General features: G+C 35.7%; 6 protein-coding genes across 6 annotated transcripts; 2 read left to right on the top strand and 4 right to left on the bottom strand.

The window, feature by feature from the left end:
- Window positions 1-258: 258 nt before the first annotated feature.
- Window positions 259-3356, top strand: LOC145905649 (membrane-bound acylglycerophosphatidylinositol O-acyltransferase mboat7-like). The gene is made up of 9 exons (XM_082992903.1): window positions 259-682; window positions 935-1179; window positions 1398-1527; window positions 1591-1747; window positions 1947-2133; window positions 2194-2352; window positions 2477-2653; window positions 2932-3093; window positions 3161-3356. Exons 2-9 carry the CDS (start codon window positions 965-967, stop codon window positions 3354-3356), a joined length of 1383 nt encoding a protein of 460 aa, XP_082849029.1. The 5' UTR covers window positions 259-682; window positions 935-964.
- A 569-nt stretch (window positions 3357-3925) lies between these two features.
- Window positions 3926-5302, bottom strand: LOC145905651 (splicing factor 3B subunit 6-like). Its single transcript, XM_082992904.1, has 4 exons — window positions 5210-5302; window positions 5028-5146; window positions 4269-4407; window positions 3926-4065 (listed from the first exon to the last, which is right to left on the bottom strand). Exons 1-4 carry the CDS (start codon window positions 5237-5239, stop codon window positions 3979-3981), a joined length of 375 nt encoding a protein of 124 aa, XP_082849030.1. The 5' UTR covers window positions 5240-5302; the 3' UTR covers window positions 3926-3978.
- An 896-nt stretch (window positions 5303-6198) lies between these two features.
- Window positions 6199-7432, top strand: LOC145905822 (DNA-3-methyladenine glycosylase-like). Its single transcript, XM_082993117.1, has 3 exons — window positions 6199-6572; window positions 6639-6781; window positions 6838-7432. Exons 1-3 carry the CDS (start codon window positions 6242-6244, stop codon window positions 7069-7071), a joined length of 708 nt encoding a protein of 235 aa, XP_082849243.1. The 5' UTR covers window positions 6199-6241; the 3' UTR covers window positions 7072-7432.
- On the bottom strand, window positions 7165-8481 carry LOC145905823 (PITH domain-containing protein 1-like). The gene is made up of 5 exons (XM_082993119.1): window positions 8333-8481; window positions 8147-8272; window positions 7655-7837; window positions 7359-7467; window positions 7165-7299 (listed from the first exon to the last, which is right to left on the bottom strand). The coding sequence occupies exons 1-5, from the start codon at window positions 8437-8439 to the stop codon at window positions 7198-7200; spliced, it is 627 nt and encodes a 208-aa protein (XP_082849245.1). The 5' UTR covers window positions 8440-8481; the 3' UTR covers window positions 7165-7197.
- A 486-nt stretch (window positions 8482-8967) lies between these two features.
- On the bottom strand, window positions 8968-13053 carry LOC145906068 (uncharacterized). The gene is made up of 7 exons (XM_082993449.1): window positions 12800-13053; window positions 11441-11624; window positions 11167-11241; window positions 11032-11102; window positions 10548-10956; window positions 10289-10405; window positions 8968-10155 (listed from the first exon to the last, which is right to left on the bottom strand). Exons 1-7 carry the CDS (start codon window positions 13043-13045, stop codon window positions 9509-9511), a joined length of 1749 nt encoding a protein of 582 aa, XP_082849575.1. The 5' UTR covers window positions 13046-13053; the 3' UTR covers window positions 8968-9508.
- A 1978-nt stretch (window positions 13054-15031) lies between these two features.
- LOC145906124 (uncharacterized) lies at window positions 15032-22406 on the bottom strand. Its single transcript, XM_082993533.1, has 22 exons — window positions 22172-22406; window positions 21754-21886; window positions 21616-21664; window positions 21287-21539; window positions 21127-21214; window positions 20921-21061; window positions 20643-20730; window positions 20365-20513; window positions 19607-19753; window positions 19406-19433; window positions 19068-19176; window positions 18636-18697; window positions 18417-18566; window positions 18298-18355; window positions 17866-17906; window positions 17630-17682; window positions 17361-17564; window positions 16644-16858; window positions 16146-16269; window positions 15855-15944; window positions 15555-15698; window positions 15032-15165 (listed from the first exon to the last, which is right to left on the bottom strand). Exons 1-22 carry the CDS (start codon window positions 22369-22371, stop codon window positions 15082-15084), a joined length of 2610 nt encoding a protein of 869 aa, XP_082849659.1. The 5' UTR covers window positions 22372-22406; the 3' UTR covers window positions 15032-15081.
- Window positions 22407-23408: the final 1002 nt, after the last annotated feature.

The following is a 23408-nucleotide window of genomic DNA, read 5'->3' as shown; positions in this document are numbered from 1 at the left end:
CATATTCATATAAACTAATTTGAACGAATCTTACCTCTCAATATCCAAGCTGCACACTTCCCATTCGTCAATCAGCCTACACAAAACCATTCAAGCGCAACGTTGTAGTTGCGTCACTTCGATTTTTGTCCAATCAGATATAAGTTAGCACGAGTGTCATGCGCCATATGAGGTGCAGAAAGTTTCTGATCTGGGGAATTTTCTTGTTTGCAACCACTTGCAATACAATTGTTTTGAGCGCTAGGTCTAATATTCCGATATGTTCATGTGGAGAGTTGTAACAAATGTCTGTGATATTCCTCGTGCATTTTACATTTTTTTTCGTGTGTTTCTTTTCTGAATTTTGGATAAACTCTGCCAACAGGCTAACAGTAAATTTTGCAAAGGCAGAAACAATTACTTCATTGAATAGAAAGATACGTTCTAATATCAGGCGGAAATAAAAGTAAACAAGGGCGTTATCTAAGAGAGCAACAGGGTGTTCTGCAAGAAAACTTCTTGATCTGCATTCATTCCGTCTGCATTCTAGTTGCATGGGGAATTAGGTAACATTCTTGCTACACCGCCAACTATTTGTTTCCTTTAATTATTCGGACCTTCACCTTCATGCAATCCTACAGAAGAGCGTGATTCTCCAAAAGGAAATCACCATCATGTGGGCATCTGAATCTTAACCCCCAAGGTGTAATTGGTGGCCATACTATTTAAATGTTTTGTAATTGATTCAATTTTAATTTGTTAGTCAAATATCAATTCAAACCATACCCACTAAGAATTATTTTCTTGTTTTATTATGAGTTTGAAATAAAAATTTGAAAACTTTCAGATAAGTGTGATTTTAGCAGTTTATAAATTATGTATATGTTTTGATGTTTTTCAATTGTTTGCTCTCTGATTTGCACAATTTGTTTGGTTAAACTATGCTTGTTTGCAGGTAGGATATACTGTTATTCAATGAATCAGTATGGACTTAAGCAACAGAGAACTGTTTTACATTTTTGACGCCATCACGTCACTGATGTTTAGTTCATTCTTTCGATTGTTTAATGTAAAAAATCTATTAAAATATGCTTTGTCATTGGTTGGGACATTTCAAATCATTATTTTTTGTGGCCTGGATTCAGTGTACTTCTTTGTAATGCTGATGATCGCAATTTGGCTGATAACAAAAAATAAAGTGTAAGTTTTTGGATTTGTCACTTCCCCTTTTTTTATTGAAGAAGGTATTTTGTTTTATGTAACACCAAAGTATTGGGGTAACTTTTACACACTGCTATTTATTCATTGACTTTAGACAACTGATTTAATGACATACATCATGCTTTGTAGATCCACTTTTCACTCCAGTTTATTTTTCATGACAAGGTATTGCAGTACAAAATGTTTCCCTTTTACAGGAAAAATCCCCAGATTATATTCATTTTTTGCTTCGGATACAGGGTATTTTTTTGTTGTGTGTCATATTTGGGCCTGCCTAGAAGTGAAGATAACCTTGCAAATGCACTTTTACTGGTTGGTACGTTAAAGGTAACGTATGGCTTGAAGATGGTTTAATACTGCTTTTGTAACATCTTTTATTTCTATGTTTAGTTAATAGTATTAGCTTATGAAGTGTTCGATTTTCAAGAACATGCAAACAAAGAAGATTCGGACAATTACAAGACATTTGGTGTACTTATCCTTAAGAAAGAACCCTGTGCACTTGACATATTTTGCTACATGACATCATGTTGTGGTTTGTTCACAGGTATGAATGTTCATATAAATACTAGGATTATCTCAAACTACTTTCTACTATGTTGGCTTGGAGGTTATTATTTCTATTTGTTCCACATCTACCCCACATTATCATGATAAATCCCTTTCATTGGCTTGGCAACAACAATAGATTCTAGCGCCTTGTTATAATAACATTGAGTAACCAATTTATTTTTTTTTCCTGATAGGTCCCTTATTTAAATACAGAACGTATGTTGATATGCTTACCACTCCTTATCAACCCGTTTCTAAGTTTCTCACAAAACAACTGAAAAAACTTGCGTTTCTACTGGTGTTGTTTCTCTTGGGAAGCCACTTTTTGAATCTAAACTATTTTAAGAATTCAGAACTTCAAAGTGATTCTGTGATTTTAAGGTACACCATGCAATGCATTGAGTTGTTTTTACAAAATTTATGTTCAAAAAACATCTCCAGGTGCTTTTATATTTTTCCAATTGGCCTATTATTTCAAATACAATTTGCATTATTATGGAGTGCTGCTGAGTGTTCATGTATCATGCTTGGATTAGGGATGTACCCGGTAAAAAGTGTTCCATTGCCCGGAAAGGGACCAACTGCAATACCAGATATCAAGTGTGTTTTTTGTAGTGTTATTTTAATAGTGCTTGTGGTTTTATTAAAACTATTTTGGTTTATACAATAGTTGTCTGTTTGTATGTCCTTCTGTCCATAAATAGGTTTCAATACTTTTCTACAGCCCTACAAACCAAACACCTGACTTCAACTTTAAAACAATAGAAAATATTTCTTTGCACTGGATTGCATCACCATCAGCTTGGAAAGCAATGCGGCTTTGGAACTGTTGTGTGCAGTGGTGGTTTTCGCATTTTATTTATCAAAACTCTGTGTTACCCAAGCAACAAAAGTTTTTCAGGTAAAACCAATACTGTATTGTGTCATTAACATGCTGGTGTTGAGAATAAGCTGTAATCTATCAGCCTATCTACAAAAATGAAAGTATTAAACTCCCACCACATCAGTTTAACAATCACTAGATATTTGATCAACCAATTGTTGCCAAAAAAGCACTTATCTTTTTGTTCTGTTATGTTGGCAAAAAATATATAATACATTTCAAGGTTCCTTGAAATTGGTGTGCAGGTGCAGAAAGTTTACAGTCTATTATAAATAAACAAGCAATTTTATGTTTAGAGCAATGGTAACCTTGTTCATGAGTGCTCTGTGGCAAGGTACAAGTCCAGGTTATTTCATTTCTTATTCTGTGTGGGCTTATGCAGCTTTTGTTGAAAAGGGATGTCTGTCATTTGAAAAAAAATACATACAGGAGAAATGGTTTACAAGAATGTATATGCTGTAAGTTTAGCCTTGTGATTTGATAAAGTGACCTGTTCTGAAAATTTAATCGTGTTTTGTTTCACAGAATCCAATGGATACTCATTAAGACTCCGATCACTTCCAGTTTCATAATATGTCACGTACTGCTGGACCGTCACCTCATTTGGAATTTTTTTGTCTCAACATACTTTGTAACCTTTATTAGTCCATTGACCATGCTGTGCCTATGTGAACTGTGTAGACTATCCTTGAACATGTTTTCCAAAGCGAAGGGGGACTGATGGAAGAAGTTTCTGTGTTATCTGTTACTACTCTAAACTCCCTTACACATGTGTTTAACAATCATGGGCTTATGCATCTGTATTTTTATTGTGATGGTGCCTTGATATTATTACCTACTTCACCTTAATAAACTGTGCTTTTTTGTTGAAAAACTATTTTCACAAGAATATGTCAATGCATTTTTTTTATGAGTAAAATAGTACTTGTGGAATCTAAGCATGTTTTTATTATGTATAGTGGTGATTTTGAAGTTTTCCAACGAGCAAGTACATTTTCCAACTGGTTACTGCGAACATATTGTCTCCATTTGGGAGAGGGTCTTACCAATGCATCTGGTTGGCTAACTAACTTGCCAGATATTGGGTATTTCACTTCAACGTTATCCCCATTGTTATGTTCTTTTATCAGACCAATTTTATTAACAAGTGCTGTTATAACACACTCCTACAACATGCAATACCTAAAATCATGTAAAGGAATGTGCTTGAAGATGCCATTCCGCAAGATGTCATTTGTATGAGTGGGAATCGGTGCATGTACATTCTTTTAAGATCTTCCAAGTGTGTGACACAGCAAAGTGTGGAGAAGCTTTTCCCTTTGTGCAAGTTTACAAAATAGTCTTCATTTCGAATCTGCATTTACTCCAAACTTTGCTTTCATAATGTCCAATTGTTGCTGTTTCTTGTCCGCATCCTTTTTCTTGAATTGCTGATAAAACATATTTCAAATCAATTAGTTTGCTACTGTGGTTGCGAGGCATTAGCAACAAGGTTGTGTATGTAATCTTTGCTTGTTGCGTTTATGAAGCATGTTTTCTGTCAAGACATTACATAAATTTGGATTTTATAAAAAAGTTGGCTGTATACCACATATATATAAAGCTACTGCAAACAATAAACCTGTTGACTTACTCTGTTTGGATTGTAGTAGAGCACAACCAGATACCGGTTACAAACATTGAATCCAGACAGATGGTCGCATGCATTTTTGGCATCAAAGATATCTTCATAAACAACATATGCGGTTCCTTTTGTATCTGAGGTTGTTCCACTGCAACAAGTTTAAAAAATGACACCATTAGCGCAAAAATCAAGAGGCCTAATTTATTGCAAAACATTAGTTTGGGACAAATTGTTAAAGCCAAAGATTTATCAGCAGATTACCATATTTTACGGATTATAAAGCGCACCCAATTATAAGGTGCACTGTCAATAAATTGCTTTGATTAGTTTTTTGTTCATACATAAGGCGCACCCGGGCTATAGAACGCAACGTATTTTAAGGAGTATGGGTTACCGTATAAAGCTCATTAATAAAAGTTTACCTGTTACGTAATAAATGTAAGCAAGTCACAATAGTACAATGAGCAAAAGAAAAAATGAGCCTAGCGAATATCACAGTTGCTAGTTGCTTTTACCGTAGTTTATTGTGTAAGACGGTGGTTTATTTATATAATAATAGTATCGGTACTGGTTTTGAGTGTAGGCAATAAAGCACTACTTGATCCATACATTAGGTGCACCGGCTTATAAGGCGCACGATCAATTTATGAGGAAAAAAAAGGATTTAAGTTGCGCCTTATGGTCCGTAAAACACGGTAAATAAGAAGTTCACAAAAGGTTTAACTTTATTTCCACCATAACATGCAATATTCTCTCATACAAACTTACATTCTTATTTGTCTGATTGCTCCGTATTTTCCAAAAATATCATACATTTCCTCGGCTGTGATTTTGTAAGGAAGGTTTCTTACATACAGGATACGGTTTACCTCGGGGGGCAAACGTACCTAAAAACATTGTACATTCAAAACTATACTCTCAAATAACAAAAAATAACAGAATGAACGTACGTTTGCCCGACGAGCTGCTTGCATCGCCATGATGAAGAATTTCCACAGTTTTTACACACAACTAAATAGTGTTAGTACAAAGTTTAGCAATCTAGATAATAATCATATAGTTATAACAGAATTATTACTCAATTAATCAGAAATGCTCTTCTGGCACTTAAGTTTCCAAAAACTTATTGATTAGTATGCCTGGCAGCAAAAATAGCAGTAGAACTATTACTGCTAGTTTAACGTATCCACAGGATGTATCAATTCATTGTATTGATTGTAAACGTTACATATACGGACTTCACGCACTCACGAGACAATAGATTTTATAAACTTTAAAAGAATCGCTGGTGACTTCACGCATGACAGATTGAAATTTCCCATTTAAAATTAAATTCCATAAATAAAAATGTAACAAAGATAATTATATTCGCCTATATGAATTAATTGGTATGGAAAGTTTTTTTTAGCTTGATAATCTGTTCTTCTGGCAAAGATAAAACGTAACTTTATTCACCGACGTTTCACCTGTTATTCAACAAGGCTTCCTCAAGGTAATGGTACAGCACACAACTAACGCCAAAAAACGTGCCAACACGAAAAAGGGGATGAACAGATTATCTTTGCCAGAAGAACAGATTATTAAGTTACAATATGCCTGGCAGCAACAAAAACATTATAGTTTTTTTTAGCCTAAAAATTTTGTTTCAATCATCTCTGGTCTATGGAAACCATTAGCAATTTATTTATATATGTTCCCAAATTACACTTATATTTGCCATACGATATTTTCACTGCCTTCATTTTGTTGTAGCTGTTAATTTTTACAATACAACATGCTTAGTAACAATCATAAACGTTACAGAAATACAAATTGTGCCTTTTGGCCATATGACGAGTATCAAAGTTTTTTTTTTAAGCCAAAATATTTGGGGGGTCTTGCGCAATCACGCGTGAAATATATAGTAGTAACTGTATAAAGTCCCAAATAAACAATATTATTCCATCATATAGGTGCGCTTTCGCCGTATTGTTACGAAAGTTATGAAACGAAGTGCTGCGGATATACGATCAACTTTCAAACAAGCCAAATTAACTTTAGAGAACAACAAGTTAACAGATTCATACTACGACAACCCTTGCATAAACCTCGCCAAAAGTTTGCTGGGGAAAAGGTTGGTCAGACAATCGGACGGCGTACGGTTGGCTTGCAAGATTGTTGAAGTCGAATCATACCTCGCTAACGATGACAGGTCATCGCATTCCTACAAGCGCAAAAAGACCAAACGCAACGAAGCAATGTTTATGAAACCAGGGACATTGTATGTGTATACAACGTATGGAATGTACCAATGCATGAACATAACCAGTGGCGGTAACATTAACTGAGCTTTTTAACACCCATTACTTCACACAAAACATATCTTGCTGTTTTTAATAGGGGACGGTGACGCAGTTCTCATAAGATCGGCTGAACCGACGGAAGGCATCGAGAAAATGCTTGAAAACCGGAGACACTTTTCGAAATCAAAAAACCCAATTGACGTAAATAAACTATGTAATGGTCCATCAAAGCTTTGTCAGGTACCAAAATTGTCTGTAAATTTGTTGGAACGTTGATCACATGCTTCTCCTTGTAGGCGCTTGACATTACCATGGAACAAAACAAGCTTGATCTTTCAAACAACAACGATTTCTGGGTGGAAGATTTTGATCACATTGGTGACGAAAAAATTGTATGTGCAAAACGCATTGGATTAAATGAGAAAAGGGTGGGAGAGTGCGCTTCCAAGCCACTGCGATTTTATGTGGTCGGGAACACATACGTGAGCAAAAGAGACAAAGTAGCAGAGGAGCATTTGGAGTCCAAGTAGCACAGTTCATGCGCAATTGTTTCATGATTTTATTGAACTTCTGTGCACATGCGGGCAGTTAACAAAAAACTATGCAAATAAAACAAAACTTCATTCCATGTTGCAATTCCACGTTTCCACCCATATTCACTGAATCATTTGGTTTGATGCTTGATATAAATCTTGTTTGTGATCTGCTGGATTAGCAGACAGCTCATAGTTAGTGATCAGTATCCCCTGTCTTTGTGCCTGCAAAAGTTTTCAAGCATGTTTCATCGTTTTTATCACTGCAGTACAGCGTTTTTAACCTGTGTAAAGTCTCCAGTCAATCCAATGTAATAAACCTTTGTGGATTCACTTCCATAGTTGTCCGGAAGAAAAATCGAGAGGTGGTTAATATTGGAGAATCTAGCAATCCTGTTTCACAAATATACAGAAAAAAGCTTGTTTTTGGAGTTGATTTTTACACAAAAATCTGAAACCGGCAGCTAATTTACAATCAAATGATTAAGATCTGATTAGCCTTAGAAAATTATCAGGATGCTCTCATATAATTTACGCTTACAGCCAATGTATTAATGATCATAGTTTGGAACTCACTAACTTTACTGGTAGTTGCATTACATCAGTGTATGTTTGTGGCAACTCAAATTCTTGATCTGGAGTTTTTGAGGTCTGATCCAAGTTCATGTTTGGGATGTTCTTGTAAAGCTTCATTGTCTTAGGATGAGTGTCATTTTCACCACCCAACAGAGCTATTGACTTTAATTTTACATTGCCTGTAAATCTAAAACAGAACAACAATAAATGCTGATTATTGAGTATTTTACATCATGTATGCTTTTTCTCTTATAATTATAACTAAACGAACCCATGTTACATGGTAAAAATATATCCTTGGTATAAAACTTAGTGGATTATGGGTTTAAAAAACTAGGGAGTTGATTACACAGAGTAAAAATCCCAAGCTAATATGCTAATCTTTATGAGCAAACGTTTTGATAACTGCTGTGAACAAATTGACTTTTATGGATCATAGTCCATCTGTTACTTGTACCAATACACAATATCAAAGATTGAAACATGTAACACTCACGGTATATTAAATAAAAGTTCAGGATCTGCATCACTTTCAACAAACTTTTCTCTATCTAGCCGAGCATCCCATGGCTTAAACACTGTTTTTCCTGAGTCTTCTTTAAGTTCGTTTAGGCACTCCAATCTTTAACAAATGCAAATAATATAAGCACAAAATCTGTTTGGAACAGGATATAATAAATACCTGGACAGGTCTATTTTCATGTACAGGCTGAAGTGCGCACTTTGATCTTCTTGATCATGTGCATGATCATGATCGTGATCGTGGCCATGATCATGATGATCACACATGCTGCAAATCGTTGTGATAACTTGTGGATACAAAATAAATATCACCCTGCCAAAGACATGAAAAAATTGATGTTAAACATTACACATACACACGGATACAAACCAAGCTGAGAAAAATGTTCGTGGTACTGGAAACAATATGTCGCACTTATGTAACAGGTTAAGAAAACCCGCTAATTCTTTTGTTTAGTCGTGATAGCGTGAATAATTTATTGCGCACAAATCCTGTTGATACGGATTAAAGCATGTCAATCAATCAGAAGTTTCGAGTGCGGTGGCGTCCCTACCTTACATTTTTATTGTCACATTTATTGAGGGAACTTGAAAAGATAACTACATTTTAACCCAAATAAACTTTTTTTTACATTGTTTCATTCCACATATTTTTTTATGTAGCGACCAATACACATGTTTGTTCTCAAGGCAACTGCAGTTCAGATCAGATGGGACAACATAAATTGTGCAACTAACATCTTTGTTTATTAAAAACTAAACAAATATCAAGTCTGTACATGCAACGTAAAAAAAGCATTCTTGGGTATTTTTGTTGCATCTTAACAGGTTCTAAACACTTCAGGGTCAAGTTTACCAATGGCCACAACAGCTATGTGTCAAAAATCACATTTAAAATTTATAGCGCAAGTTGACATAATAGGGTGTGCAATACAGAGTTGGTTGAACTTCCACAAAGTTTTAAATTGGGTGTGAGGCGGGGTATCAGAAGCTAAGTGTGTTTGGCTGTACAATCATGAGCAATATCACAGAATGTTAGGAATATTGTTCCGCCAATCGTACACTTAATGTTTCACGGCGTTTTGTTTTTCAATTTCAAATCTGGGTTGTATGAAAATTTCGTAAGCAAATGAATTTTTCCAAACAAAGCCATCCAGCTATTATGTGAAACACATACATACAAAATACTTTATCACATAACAAATATTGTTAATGTAATGAAAATAAACAATGAGGCATTGTAAAGTGGCTGTGATAACAGGTTGCCGGTTGGTTTCTGATGTACCTAGCACGTATTATGGGGAAATAAAACAAATGTAAATGTAAAGTTTACTTCTTAGCTGTAAAACATTTTTAGAATATTGTCAAATGATGAGTCCTGTGAGCTTGAGGCATCCAAATCATCCTTTTCCTCAACTGATGAAATGCGCTCCATCATAGTTTTTGCAGCTTTGGGTATTATCGTCACGGAAACAAAAACACGACTGTGGCGCTGTTTTGGTTTCTTCCCAAATGAGCAGTTGATTTCTATGTTGGGGTATGGGGAGCCTTCAATGAGAAATTGCCTCCAGTCATTAAGGAAGTTCCTGTAGGAGAAAAGCACAGCACTTTGTCCGTTGATCATGTTCATTGGTTCAATATCAGCGTCGATTTCTCCATATGAGGTAAAGGTGAAGATGCGTGATTGGCAAAGTCGCTTTCCGCATAGGGTGTGTGTCTTGTTGTCTGACTTGAGTATCAGGCCAGGATGCATATTCTTCAACACTGTGTACAGCGAGTTGCCTGGAGGCACATGAGACTCTGGTAACTTTATAGGCGTGCAAGCAAAGTCATCACGTCCCGTGGAAGTCCCATTTGGATATGAGGAGTCTTGTGAGTTTCCATAGAAGATCCGATAGCCGTGACTCATGTCTCCGAGACACGTGTCCACGACATGTTTGGTCTCATATTTGACATGTAGCTCATATGTGAATAATTCTTCGGCTGAGGAAGAAAAATGTCATCACTTGTAAGAGGTATTAAATAAAATAAATTCAAATCCAACAGAAACTAGTGTAGTGGTGCAACTTGTTGCAATGTGTAGGTGCCAATGCAGTAATAAAGTTCAAGAACTTACGTGGTATTTTTAGCTCCAACAGTATATCCACAATAGATGGGTCACAGTGCTTGGGCTTTGGTTTTAGTTTTATTGGCTCAGGCGGTTCAATATCAGTATCAGACTGATTTGAGTGCTCTGCAATGATGTTACATAAGTCAACCTATAATTAATGTTCATACACTATCTATAGAGAATGTCAACATAAATATGTTTGTTTCACAACACGAACTGTGTCAAGACAACACAAACTTGTTGAGGTCTTATCACTGACCCATACCTTCTGCAATCTGTGCTGCATCCAGGAGCATCTGAAACCCATGAACTGGTCCACGATCAGACACAATGGTGGCCAGTTTGTCTGGCTCAGTATGTGTCTTTTCTTTACTAGCTGCTTTATCGAGTCGTGTAATTTTCACTTCAACTTGTGGTGCTTTCACTTTTTTGCTTGGAACAGTATCTTGAGGTATGATTGAAAGGAAGGGACATGTTGGCGTGGGAGAGTCCTGTCTTGTATCGGCGTCATTTTCTCCTGCCACAGTTTCAACAAAAGCTCCAAGCTGGGGTGGCATGGAATTTTTGGATGATAAGTCCTCCTTCTTACTTGGGACAAAAGCACTTTCGTGTACTTTTCGTACCTTCTCTTGAATTATAAGATCAAGCCGCATTCTCGCTTCCTGGGCTGTTTCCTGCACCAGGTTACGTGCGATTTAAATAGAAGCTAAACTTAATAAACAGCATAGTTAAGTGTTTACAACACATACTTTCTGAGGTAGAGCATTGGTGGAGTCTTTTCCATTTTGAGATTTACTGTTAGGTTCCTCTGGAGCAACACCTGAAACCACAGCAAGCTATTCATTGTGCGTACAACCTTAGAGAAACATTTTTCAGATTTTCACCATTTTGATTTTTCCTCTTGCGTCTTTTGACTGGAATCCTTGTGCGTTGCAGTTCTTTTAGTTGCTGTTTTTTCACTAAATAGAAAAAGTATTATGGAAAAAGTATTATACACAATATGTGATTGACAAACACCAAAGGTTTTATAAGCTACAGGCTATATCACGTGGAGACCTTCTTGTTAACACACTAATATACATGTGTAAACACACATATGTATATGTAGATTTTAATACACTTGCAAATATACCAGAGGGAGTTTGCGTTTAAACACACCTTGTGCTTCAGACTGTGTCAATACTTTGTACACTTTGTAATTTCCAGTTTGCAAACCAAGCTGATGTTCTCTTGGCACCTCTTCAATAACACCGCATTTGCGAAGAATGGTTCGGAAGTTGCTCTTCATTTGGCACAGGCTCAGAGTTTCAACTGCATGTTTGCCTCTGTATGCTGCCCAAGCCTGACATTCAATTTTAAAGAGTCAATAATTGTAATTGTCAAACACAGCAGGCCATAAAATCGGAAGCGTGTTGTTTCCCAAAATATTTGTGTTAACCAACAAATTTATTATTACATCATCAAGACTGACAATGAAAACCACAGGTATGATTAAAAAATTAAAGCAAACTATAGCTGAAGATCTACTTCATGGATAATGTATACTACAGGTGCAGCAGGATTATCATTCCCAAAAATTGAAACATAACACCACAACATTAAGTCTAAATATCAGCTATTAACATAATGTTTGAATTACTTATGAATAATGGTCACAGTTTCTTTTTGCATTAACGTAAGAAGCATTTCACTAGTTTTTGAAAAGTTGCATACTACAATGACATTACCACCATCATTTAACCATAATATTTGTTTGTGTATTGATCAGGAAATGACAGAATTGAACTAAATGAGGAAGGTAGTATGAATGGAAAGTTTCATATTTATTTAATCCAAGGGATTTTAAACCAGTCTATAATTTTGTGCAGTAAATATAGATTTTCGTACATCCTGCAAGTAAATTTTGTTCATGGGAAAGCAAATTGCAAACATCTCATGTAAGTTAACAGCCCATTTTCCTCAAGTACCAACATAAGCCTACGTCACAATATTCATAATTAGTTATACTCTGTAATTAGCAAAGCAATATTACATTAAACATAACCAATAAATAGATGTACTAATGTTTGTGGACAACCTCTCTCTGATGACACATTTTACAGCGATGCACAATTAAACAAGGTTTAACTTTACTAATATGGCAGACAGTGGTCATGGTTGAAGGCACAATGTGTTTGTATGTAATGCAGAGTTGGTAACTTATATAAGCATGGACAATTTTTTCGCACATCCCCACATACTTAATCGACGCTAGTTAAACAGAGATGTAAAACGTATGGCAACCATCACACCAATATTTAACATGGTGATATAACCTCTTGCAATAGGTTGGCTTTGGTCTGTGAGTTATATAGTCCGTTCTTTTCACAGAAGTTGTTTTCATGCAGACACCATCAAAAATTTTAGAACATATAAATTGACATGAAAACTAGGCAAAAATAATTTACAGATAACAATATCAGCTATTGTACTAAATATCAAGAGCTAAAGCCTTTACTGATGTCGAAACACACGAACCCGAAAGATTTCATGGTGTTCCTCCCAGTACGGATAAAACTTTTTGGTCCAAGGTATTTTAAACAGAGTCTGTTTCTCTCCATCCAGCCATTCCAAGTCAAGGTACTTTTCGCTGGATATCTGTTGTATTAACCAAGGACAGAACTGGAGGTGTAGAGGTTTAAAGTCAGGATGATCTTCTGGGTCACTTTCGTTAGGCTTTGCGCTTCCCACTTCAACTATGCAGGATATTTTTTCCATTGTCATGTTTAATGTTTTGCCTGGTTGTTACATAACAAATAATAGACATCAAAGGAGCAAAATCACTTGGAACATGACAAAGAAAACCATACATTATAAGATTAATTTAATCATTTTAAAAGTATATACTAACATGCAGTATATAATGCAAATGCTAACATGTAGTAATCTCTTTTGGCCTGTGAAATTTTATGAAAGCAAGAAGCTGTCGTTTCATCTACAATATGATGGTGGTTTTATGCTGAAGAAAGAACAAAGTTCGACTTGTGTGTTTTTGGGCATAGACATATCCTGTCTGTTTTCATTCCGTGTTTTTCTGTATATTGTATTTTGAGGCAACAAAAAGGACTTGAAAAGTAACATGAAAGATAAGCAAACACAACATCACTAAAATTTAATCAGGAACTGCTGTGGCAAATATTGAAAAAAATTATGATGTTGTGTGAGAAGAATTACGATATTGTTATCAATAGACCAATAGGTTAAGAAACGAAAAGACTTTAAATTGTAAATTTAGTTAAATCACTGTTGTTTATAGTTTATAAAGAATTATCATTACAACCCTAGTCCAACTGGCTCTAAACCCATGGTAGAGAGTGATGCCACAAGAAAAATATCACCTTTAAACGGGTGCCTGTCTCGATATCCTTATATATAATATGATCGTTAACCATGCCGTTTTAGTTCTTGTGTTTATTATTCATGTGCTTGGTAATTTGTCATTTCAAATACAAATGATTCAATTATATATTTACATTACCACATGGTGTATGTATTGTGCGAGGGCTTTCTTGCAAGAAATAGGTTTTACAAGAAAAATTAACAATCTTAATCTTGAAGATATAACAAGCCTATTATAAACTGGTTGGTGGACTTGTTTTAAATAACCGTTATCTATATGTAGCTAAATTGTACGTTACAGAGAAAGTTTTAGCAGTTGAAGTTGCCCTTTAATCGAACGGATTCAAGCCAAAACCTCAAACTATCTAAAACGCCATTGTTTAACGTTTTCGATTTCAAAAGAAAGAATTGCTTCAAAGCACTTGTAAGTTTTTTTAAAAAAAGAACTAAACGTCTCTGTGAAAATATTTAAGAACTTAATTACTAAAGCTAATTGCTAAACTTGCTCGCTCATGTTTAAAATTAAACAACCCAATTTTTCTTTTTTTTGACCGACACCGTTTCCAGATTGGGGCATTCCCTAATTGTAGTATCGGCTTCCTTCTCGCTGATTGGTTAAAAGGAACAACGTCGATGCGAAACAGAATTATTTGTGTGTTATTTTACAATTAATCTAAAGCAAATGATTTTTTGTTGGCATTGAGTTGAAATTTGATATAATTAATTGTACTACATTTGGGGGGACACTTAAATAAGAATAATAGAATATATCAGTTCAGATTTGTGTGCTTCGTTGATGAAATTATTTCATTTCAAAACAGCTAACAGCATTTCCGCGATGGTGAAATAAGCTGGGTTTTGAGAGATATTCATAGCTACAGTGTTTTCATGCCATTGCTAAGAATTGCCCTCATTTTTAAGGTCGCCATCTTTGAAAATACGAGCGGCCGTAATTTTCAACAAAAGCGTTGTTATTTTTAGATATAGATTTTGTTTTATTTGTGACCGGGCGTGCTTATTTCTGGGCATATTTTAAGCTGTTTAAGCCATGTGTGCTTTCAATGAGCGCCTATACCGTTTTTTTTTTCAAACAAATTTTGTGAAAAATTTTTATCCATGTTGTAACACGGAAAATGTGGCGCAATGAAAATCATTCCTCTTTCGTCGTACTTTCAGTTTTAGTTCGATTGCGGTCTTGGGTGCAAATAATCTCAGTAACACATGCTTTTCAGATGCCGTGGAAACATCGTTTGTGACAATTTCTGGGTGCACTATAGTTATAAAATTTAAATTTTCTGCTGCACCAACATATGTCCGATTTCTTAAAATCTGAGATTTGGAACTGAGATTTTTAAACAATTGTGTTTTCAACAATGATCAATTTTATTTGCACCAAAGCTGTTCAACGTCGCTTCTTTACTTCAGAAAAAATTCCAAGGTTCTTCCATAAGGTCGGGGGAATTCAAATGATGAGGTTCCACTTTGACGACCGTATTGCTGCTCTCCTGACAACAAGTTTTAATGCAATTTAAAAAATTTCTGCCAGTGTTACTATGAAATCTTAGTTACACGAAAGTACGGAATGATTTATTTACATACAAATTTCCTTGTTTGCTATTTCATTTATCACACAAAATAATCTAATTAATGTGACATTGGTGGTCGAGCTGCTTTAACAAAAGCGGTCGTGTCCACGGGAACTTTGGTTGTGGCCATGCGAAGACAGCCGTACAAAGTTGTGTTTTAAAGTCAGGTTAGTCGTGGGCCAATGTAAATCAGATTATACAAACTTGGTCACAATTCTACAACCCATGATTTCTTGCAGTATCTTTATGATAGGCGCACTTTGGCAAAGACTGCCTTGTTTAGTTTTGTACATCTTGAACATAATTACCTCCTGGCTTGCAGGCATGCATGTTTTAACGTGAATCATGTGCGCATCTTGGTCAAAAAATGCGGAGTTGCAGTTTTTGCAAAACAACCAGGTTTTGTCAGGGCTTTCAATGTCATTAGTTTCAGAATCTGACTCACTGCTGGTCTGCAAAAAAACGTTATAGCTGTACATAACTGCATTTGCCAACTGTTCATTGTTGGTAATACACAACGTTTGGAAAGTCACCTAAAAGGACTGGATTGTTACATAATAACAAGCCAGATTTTATGAAACAGAATTTCAATGTTTTGTAAGCTCAACCTTATCAATGCTATCTTCATGCTGATGACCTTCATAAAATCCTTGAAGAAAAACTCCATCCAGTGTTTGATGCAGATTTGCCATCACATCCTGAAACAAAGCAACACCTAAATATATGGAGCACACATTTTAAAAGAAAATTAAACTGTTATATATATCATTGTAGTTGTTTATTAATTTCTGTCACTCTTTCTTGAATCATATATAAATGAGTACAAAATTACATGTGTGTGAAAAAAAAGTGACCAATCAAGAACCGAAAAACACCTGCTCCAAAACTATTCACCAAACCTGCTTCTCAATCCTACTAAGAGGTTTTTCTCTCTGCATGAAGATGAAACGACTGTGGCCGCTGGAGTTTTGATGTTTGTACAATCGTGTCGGACACACAGATGCAAAGCCGCAGTCACAACACCTGTATGTAAAATTTCATCAGAGGTTACAAGCTAACCAGTAAATAAGACTGGACATAAAATAGAGGAAAGGCATTTGTTTTAGCAAACACAATACAATGTTCTGATAGTACATGGTGTAAAGTACATTGTGAAAGTGCATAGAGGCAATACCTGACATGTTGTTTAAGAGACCGGGTTACACACAGTGGTGGGATTCAGCTGGTTCGTGCAAAACAGTTTTGGGAATTTAAAGACCTACCCGAACTGGTTTTTAACAACCGTATGTGTAGGCCTATGTTTCACTTCGAGCACAGTATTTAGCGGTTACTATGGCAATGCTGGTAATAAGTGAACAGGATGCTAACATATTTAAAACCAACCACTGGTTACACACCTGTATGGAAAGTCACCAATGTGCTGCCTGGTGTGGTGAACCATGCTGTTAAAGCCTGAGACAAAGTTGCAGACCATACACCTGACCCGGTTGGACTTGCCATCGTTTTGTGTTGCAGTAAATGGTCGATAATGCTGTGGCACAATGCCTGTGTATTTGTCAGGGAGAATTTGCATTTCCCCCTCTTGGCGTTTTTCACCAGAGGTTTCCGTTACCTGTTGAAAAAGCAGTTACGCGACACTTCCAACTGTAATGAGTTAGTTATAACATTGTGACATTGGATTGATAGATTTTTATGTTTTTGACTCTTTTATGTTACTTTTTTGTCGTTTATGCCTAGATTTTAACTTTGTGAAGGCATGAATCTTTTCATCAGTTCCTCTAAAATCCATATTATTACCAATATTATATGTTACACTATTTATCATGTTATAAGCCTTATAACAACAATAATGCAAGAAACACAACTTACGGCTTTTGTAAAACTTCAAGACAATCAATATAGTCCAAATTACTACTCTGAAATTCATTGGCCAAGTTTCGTTTACTTTTTGCACTGACATGATTGATAATACAATCGAAACATTTGCTAATTAATTTCAGAGCGTTTATTTTGGCTGTAATGTTTGTCATAAAGCAATAGTGTTAGTATGTATTTCAAAGACAAAATGTTATGCAGTTTATTTTTAAGTAATAGCTGTTAAAAAAAACACCTACTGTTTCATTGACACACACTTCCATTATGACATGCTGGTACATATCAGAGGGTGTTTGGTATGGCAATTTGCAATTGGCACAAGTATAATCAAAATACTGGCAGTGGTTCCAACAGTGCTTCAACAGTTTTCTGTGTTGAACAAAGATCTTCATGCAAAAGTAGCATTTCCATGTGTGATTGCTCTCGTTTTGATTGATGTGTTTCTGTGACACATTTATATTGTTTTGCTGATTGTATATCAAGGGGACTTTTTACATGGAGTTCTTACTATTGTGAAGGATTTGTGCAGCAAGCTTACAAAGTCTGATGTTTTGCCGAGGACTAAACACAGAGGGAATGAGAGTTTAACTTAAATAACTTGCAATTAATTAAGTCTGAACTGATTATGGTATGCATGCTTACATAACTTTAACACTATATTTATGGTCATTTTTCCATTACTTATCCAGTGCAAAACCCAATATCTTAACAACAAGGAACAGAAGGAAATTTAAAACATCTTACAAACAAGATCGTCGTTGCGTTCTCCGGCATTAGGGGTTTCACTGAAAACAAATACAGGTCATTGTTATTCTAAATCACAAAATCCATCTGAATTATAAAAATTTGTGTATCACCAAAATATGAACCCATAAAATTTATTAGACAAACCAAAAATTTTTTATTTACATATATAACTCAGCGGAATTTACATCACACAACATAACATTATTGCTACATCCTTAATCATTATAGGAGTCTATTTTTTTAATTCCCAGGTTAGGTCAATCATTTGAATTATAAAAAGACAAAAAAAAAAAAGTTTGAAACCCTTTTTTGCGAAACATTGAAATATCAATAGAAACTTTTAAAACCAGAGTAGGCAGCCTAATCTGGATTTGTCGCATGCTAGGCAGGCCTTCTCTGGGATATAGAAATCAAAGCCTATTGCTATACCTTTGCATTCCCGTAGACCTTGTTTCTGGCTTGGCATTGTTCATCTCAGTAAGCAATGCTGGAAGTGCAAGTTACGCTCTTTGAGTCATATAGAACTTAAGACACTAATAACAACCAACCAGTGATATGTGATGAATTGTTTAACGAAGAAAACATTAGTTCCTCCAAAGCAGCTGCCCTAGAGGACAAATTTTGACTAGCCGCATATTCATCCAACTGTTTCAATTGATTTAATAGTTTGGTTTGTGTATCTTTGATCGTTGGAACTCCTGGAATATTTCATCAATAAAAACACTTGATGATTTTATAGCAAGGAGTTTGAGGTAATATTTGCTTACCCAGCAAAACACACTTTGTTTCAGTGTCAATGAATTTGTACTTGAAAAAAAGGGATGCGGATCTAAAAAAGTATTTTTTTGTAATATTTATGCCACAAGTATGCAAGACTTGTGTAAAATTATTACACTATTAAAAGACAATCAGTTGCATGAAGTTTACAGGGTACCCTTTTGCAAACAGTCCAGTATTACCTGGTATGCCATATGTTTGCAACATTAAACGCTTTTAAAACAAACTGAACAGTCAGTATGTGTTTGGCTTCATGAAAGAACTATTTTGGATGGTTAAGTAAAATTACAAATAAATTAACAAAAAAACGTTACACATGCTGCTTGATTGCAATGCAGGGATAAGGCATTAAAACAAGCAATTCCCGTCTAAAACAGGATGCATGGCAACTTCAGTTATTACAACTTTGCTATTTTACTTACAGGGCCAAAAGTTCAGAAATGCATTGAGACAGTGAACCCGAATTTGACACCATATCCAGAAATTTCTTGGCAACCTCCACAGGGGCGTAACCGAATTCAATGGGTTTTCCTACAAACATATGATAATTGTTACTTTCACTTATTAACACATAAACAATACACATAGCTGTGTCATCACATTTCACTGAAAAAATTATACCACATATATTTTTTTAAAGTAAAACACTTTTATCATCTAATGTGTTGCATGTTAACTCTGACAGAAGAGCTAGTGTTCTGTGTTTAATTTCTTCAAAATGCCTTAAAATGTAACATTTTTGCATGAAAATTTGCAATACCTTGTTTTTCTGCTTGTTTGTTGACAACCTGAAAATAAATTTATCATTTTGATTTCAATTTAAAAAAATATGGATTTTTTTCTGACAAGGAAATACTGTCTTCACAAATTTAACGATTTTATTTTTTAAAGTGGGTAGACAAGATAGGTTTGCAGGCCTTTGAACACTAACAGCTACATTCTGTATATGCTGAAAGTTAACCTCACTCCCCTTCTTCTGGGCAGGTAAAGTTTTCTGGTTACTTGTTGAAGGCACATATGCAACAATGTTCGCCGGTTGATTGTTCTGATAGAGCAGAATTTGTTTTGCTTGCATTCTTGGTTTCAGCATTCTGATATTTTCCAGGTACTGCAAAGTCAATACCAAAAAAAACAATAGTGGTTTTATTACCAAGGGCACAGAAGTTGACATCCAACGAAAAAACTTCATTGAATAGAAAAGTCGAAGCTGATATGCTAATCAATATAAGCAAACGTTTCCAACACTGCTGTGCTCATCATCAGCACTTTGTCCCAACTTAGTCAGTTGGTTCACAGCACTGATGATGAGCACAACAGTGTTCGAAACGTTTGCTTATAGTGATTACCGTATTAGATCTGGCGTTTTCTATTCAATGTTATTAAGTTTTTTTGCACCTGACAGTGAAACTTTAAATTCAAAACTGTGTAGCATTTAAGGCTATAGTAACTATAAAGACCTGTCTAATAATATAGACAGAAGTTTAAGTTGTAATTATGTGTCATATGCAGAGTTATTGAAACAAAGCGTATTTAAAAAACACTTCAACCTTTTCTCTCTAAACACTCAACTAAGCCAGTATGAGATATGTTGCATCTTTTTTAAACACCACTGTTACATTTTCTTTATTATGTACATCAATAAAACATTACGCTATACAACCTATAAATTATAACATGACAATGTCTATAACACATAGACCACATATAATGCTACATTACCTTTCGTTTCATGCCTTGCTTCAATGGTAGAGTTTCCACAACAGTTGGACTACAGTACTGAATTTTGTACAGACTAATTGTCTCAGCATTAAAGCTGTTCCCGCACAAATGACAAGGTTTCACACACAAACCACAGTTGGCTTGGTGATCTGCAACGAAACATTTTTTTCATTACAGGTAATCCTATTTGTCATGAAATTTCAAACTTTTCATTCGAATACTCTGCAAATTTACAGATGAGGTAACAAACAGCTCAAGAAGTAACAAACAGCTCTTACTTGGAAACTGCATCAACACATCCAGACATGCACATTTTCCTGATGGTGTAGTCGGTTTATGTTCATTCCGCTCACAAATATGACTCGACTAAATGCAAAAACATATAAAAATATCGTTCAAAAAACAATTATATAATTTTAGATTGTATTTTCTTCAACAAAAATTGATGCCAATTTAAACCAATTATTCCAATGTTGTTTCTCCAAGTAGTCTTAAAACAAGCTAATACTATTTTACTCATGACAATAACACCGGCTTTGATTTTAACAAGTCTTACAGATTTTAGCAAAGCTTTGTGCCTTTCACGGCTGGCGTCATTGTCTGTGAGTCCCCTTCTTATAGACCCTTGTTCCGTGATTGCTGTTGCTGGCACCAGAAGGCAGGCAGGGCATGGGTTCTTACAAACATCACAACTCTCCTACAAAATAACTCATTGTGTTTTTATTAAATTGTAATCTTCATCCAAACAGGGACACTACTTACAATGCATTCATGCGATTGAAATCTGTACAGTTGGCGGGTCAACACAAACTCTTCATCTTCTTCATAGAAATTTGCCTCTAATTGGCAACTGAATATCATGGAAAATTGATGTTGAAAGCTAACTAAAATCATGCCAAAGCAAATGTTCACATACTGATACCTTTTGCATACACACTTTGGGTGGACATTGGGTACATCATTTGTAGTGTCAATCCCAAAAGCTTGTGCAACTTTCGGCAGGTCGTCAAGTTCCGTTGCTAGTCTTCTACAACTAATGTCTTCATTAACAAAACCACAAATGCGACACATTTGGCTCAAAATGATTGCATGGTGATTGGTGTAAGCTGTTGCATTCTTTGTGTCACAATCAACAGATGCCTTTGCTCTGGCAGTAACTTGAACTTCATCCTTTTCTACATGCAGAAAAGCATTTTTAAATATTTAAAAACAAACGATGATGGTACATTTAACAATAGAAAACCTTCATACCTTGATCAGGAAAATCAGCCTTTTTCCTTTGCATTCTGTCCAAAATTACCTGCATCATATTCCAGACAAACATTTAGTATGTGGGGAATGCCCCACATTCCGTAATTGAACATAAATGAATGGTGCATGATTACCTACTTTAACATGTGGCTGATTGTGCATAATTTCATGCATTTTCTCAAAATACAACCAGTTGGATGTGTCAATGCCAGATGTAACTATTGTCATGTATTTTTGTTGCAAACTCTTGAACTTCCACTTTATTTGATCCCTGCGCACATGTGATCAAATCATGATTATTTTGCATGAAAAAAACAACTACTGAGATGAATAACATACAAAGAAATAAAATGGCATGGGCACTGATGAATCATAAAGGTTATCGAGTTAGGTGTCCATGTGAAGGTAATTTCTTTACATAAAATGCCGTGTTGGTGACATAAACAAAAAAAACTAAACAAGCCATAAGTTTCATAATGAAAGAAAAGGGTATGTTTTTTACATTTATGACAACAGAAAAAAATGCCGGCATAATTAAATTATTTTTGAAACTTACCAATCTTTGATCGAGCCTATCATGGTGAATTCATTTGCCAAGCTTCGGTAATATTGTTGATTGCGACTTCTTGGTTTGTCAAGTTTGGACGTAATGTCTCTGTCTTTAACCATTTCTATCAACTGGAAGGTTTCCGAGTTGCTCCACGCGGAATGGCGGCGCAGTCGAGGTCCTGGAATCTTCTCCGTATTGTTAAACATTGTGGTTTTCCTCAGTTCAGTTTGCAAAACTTCGCGTACTTTGCAAGCGTGCGTTTGTTTATAATGTGATCAATGAACCACATCCATGTTGGCAGGTGCATTGAACCATGACCTTTTCTCTAGCGCTGTTTCGCGCTAAAATTGTAGATCAGGAGTGCGCAAATTCCCTTTGACACGACCCACAAATATTCCTAATTGACATAAGAAGTGGAACATGTGCAAATGCAAGCAATTGTAGTGAGAAAGACACCCACTATACATTGAATCCTGTATAATTTTGAGCACAAAAAGACTTGTGTCGTTATTTTTACATATTTCACAACCCAAAATATATAGCCTGGCGACCCAAATTTGCTTCCCGACCCACTATTTGTTGACCGTGATGTAGATCACCAAACAACTTGTAATAGCAGCGCTTGTCACTGCGGTGGTTGAACGACCAAATCATTCTAAAACAACATTTGTGTTTGGCGTCAAACCTATTTGCGATTCTTACTCAGGATAACCTGGTCTCGAATCCCAGTATAGATAGCAAGAAAAAATATTAACGTTTGCCAGCAATACTATGTAGATTTTGCTGGTAATAATTGTATCTTGATCTCAATCTCGTGGTTGGTGAAATGTACATCAGTGAAGCAAAAAAGGCAGTATTGTGTATTTGGAGTGCTTCATATTTGCGGCAAATTCTTTGCATACAAAAACACACTAAGTCGAAAAAAAACATTATCCACACATCACAAGGTTGGCACTTTTTTAGGGGGTGGCGGAATTACAATGTCAAGTTCAGCGGACGAGACAGTCGCTAGACCTCCACCTGCCCCGGACACAGAGTTGTTGCTTGTGGATGGCGCTCCATAGGATGAACGGACACTGCCGTTAGTCCCCAGCGTCGCATTGACATTTGGATAGCTGATAGTGGATGATGCAGCAACCTTTTCAACCACGCTGCTGTCAAGTTTAGCCCGAGGTATCATGTGATGACGGGGAAGGAAACGGTCGTCGAACGAGTCGTTGAAATAGTCCTGACGAAGGTGACT

Source organism: Ascidia mentula, chromosome 6, assembly GCF_947561715.1.
Source record: "Ascidia mentula chromosome 6, kaAscMent1.1, whole genome shotgun sequence".
NCBI classification, from domain to species: Eukaryota; Metazoa; Chordata; class Ascidiacea; order Phlebobranchia; family Ascidiidae; genus Ascidia; species Ascidia mentula.
Note: the sequence above shows the minus strand (reverse complement) of the source record. Positions and strands in the feature narration are given on the sequence as shown.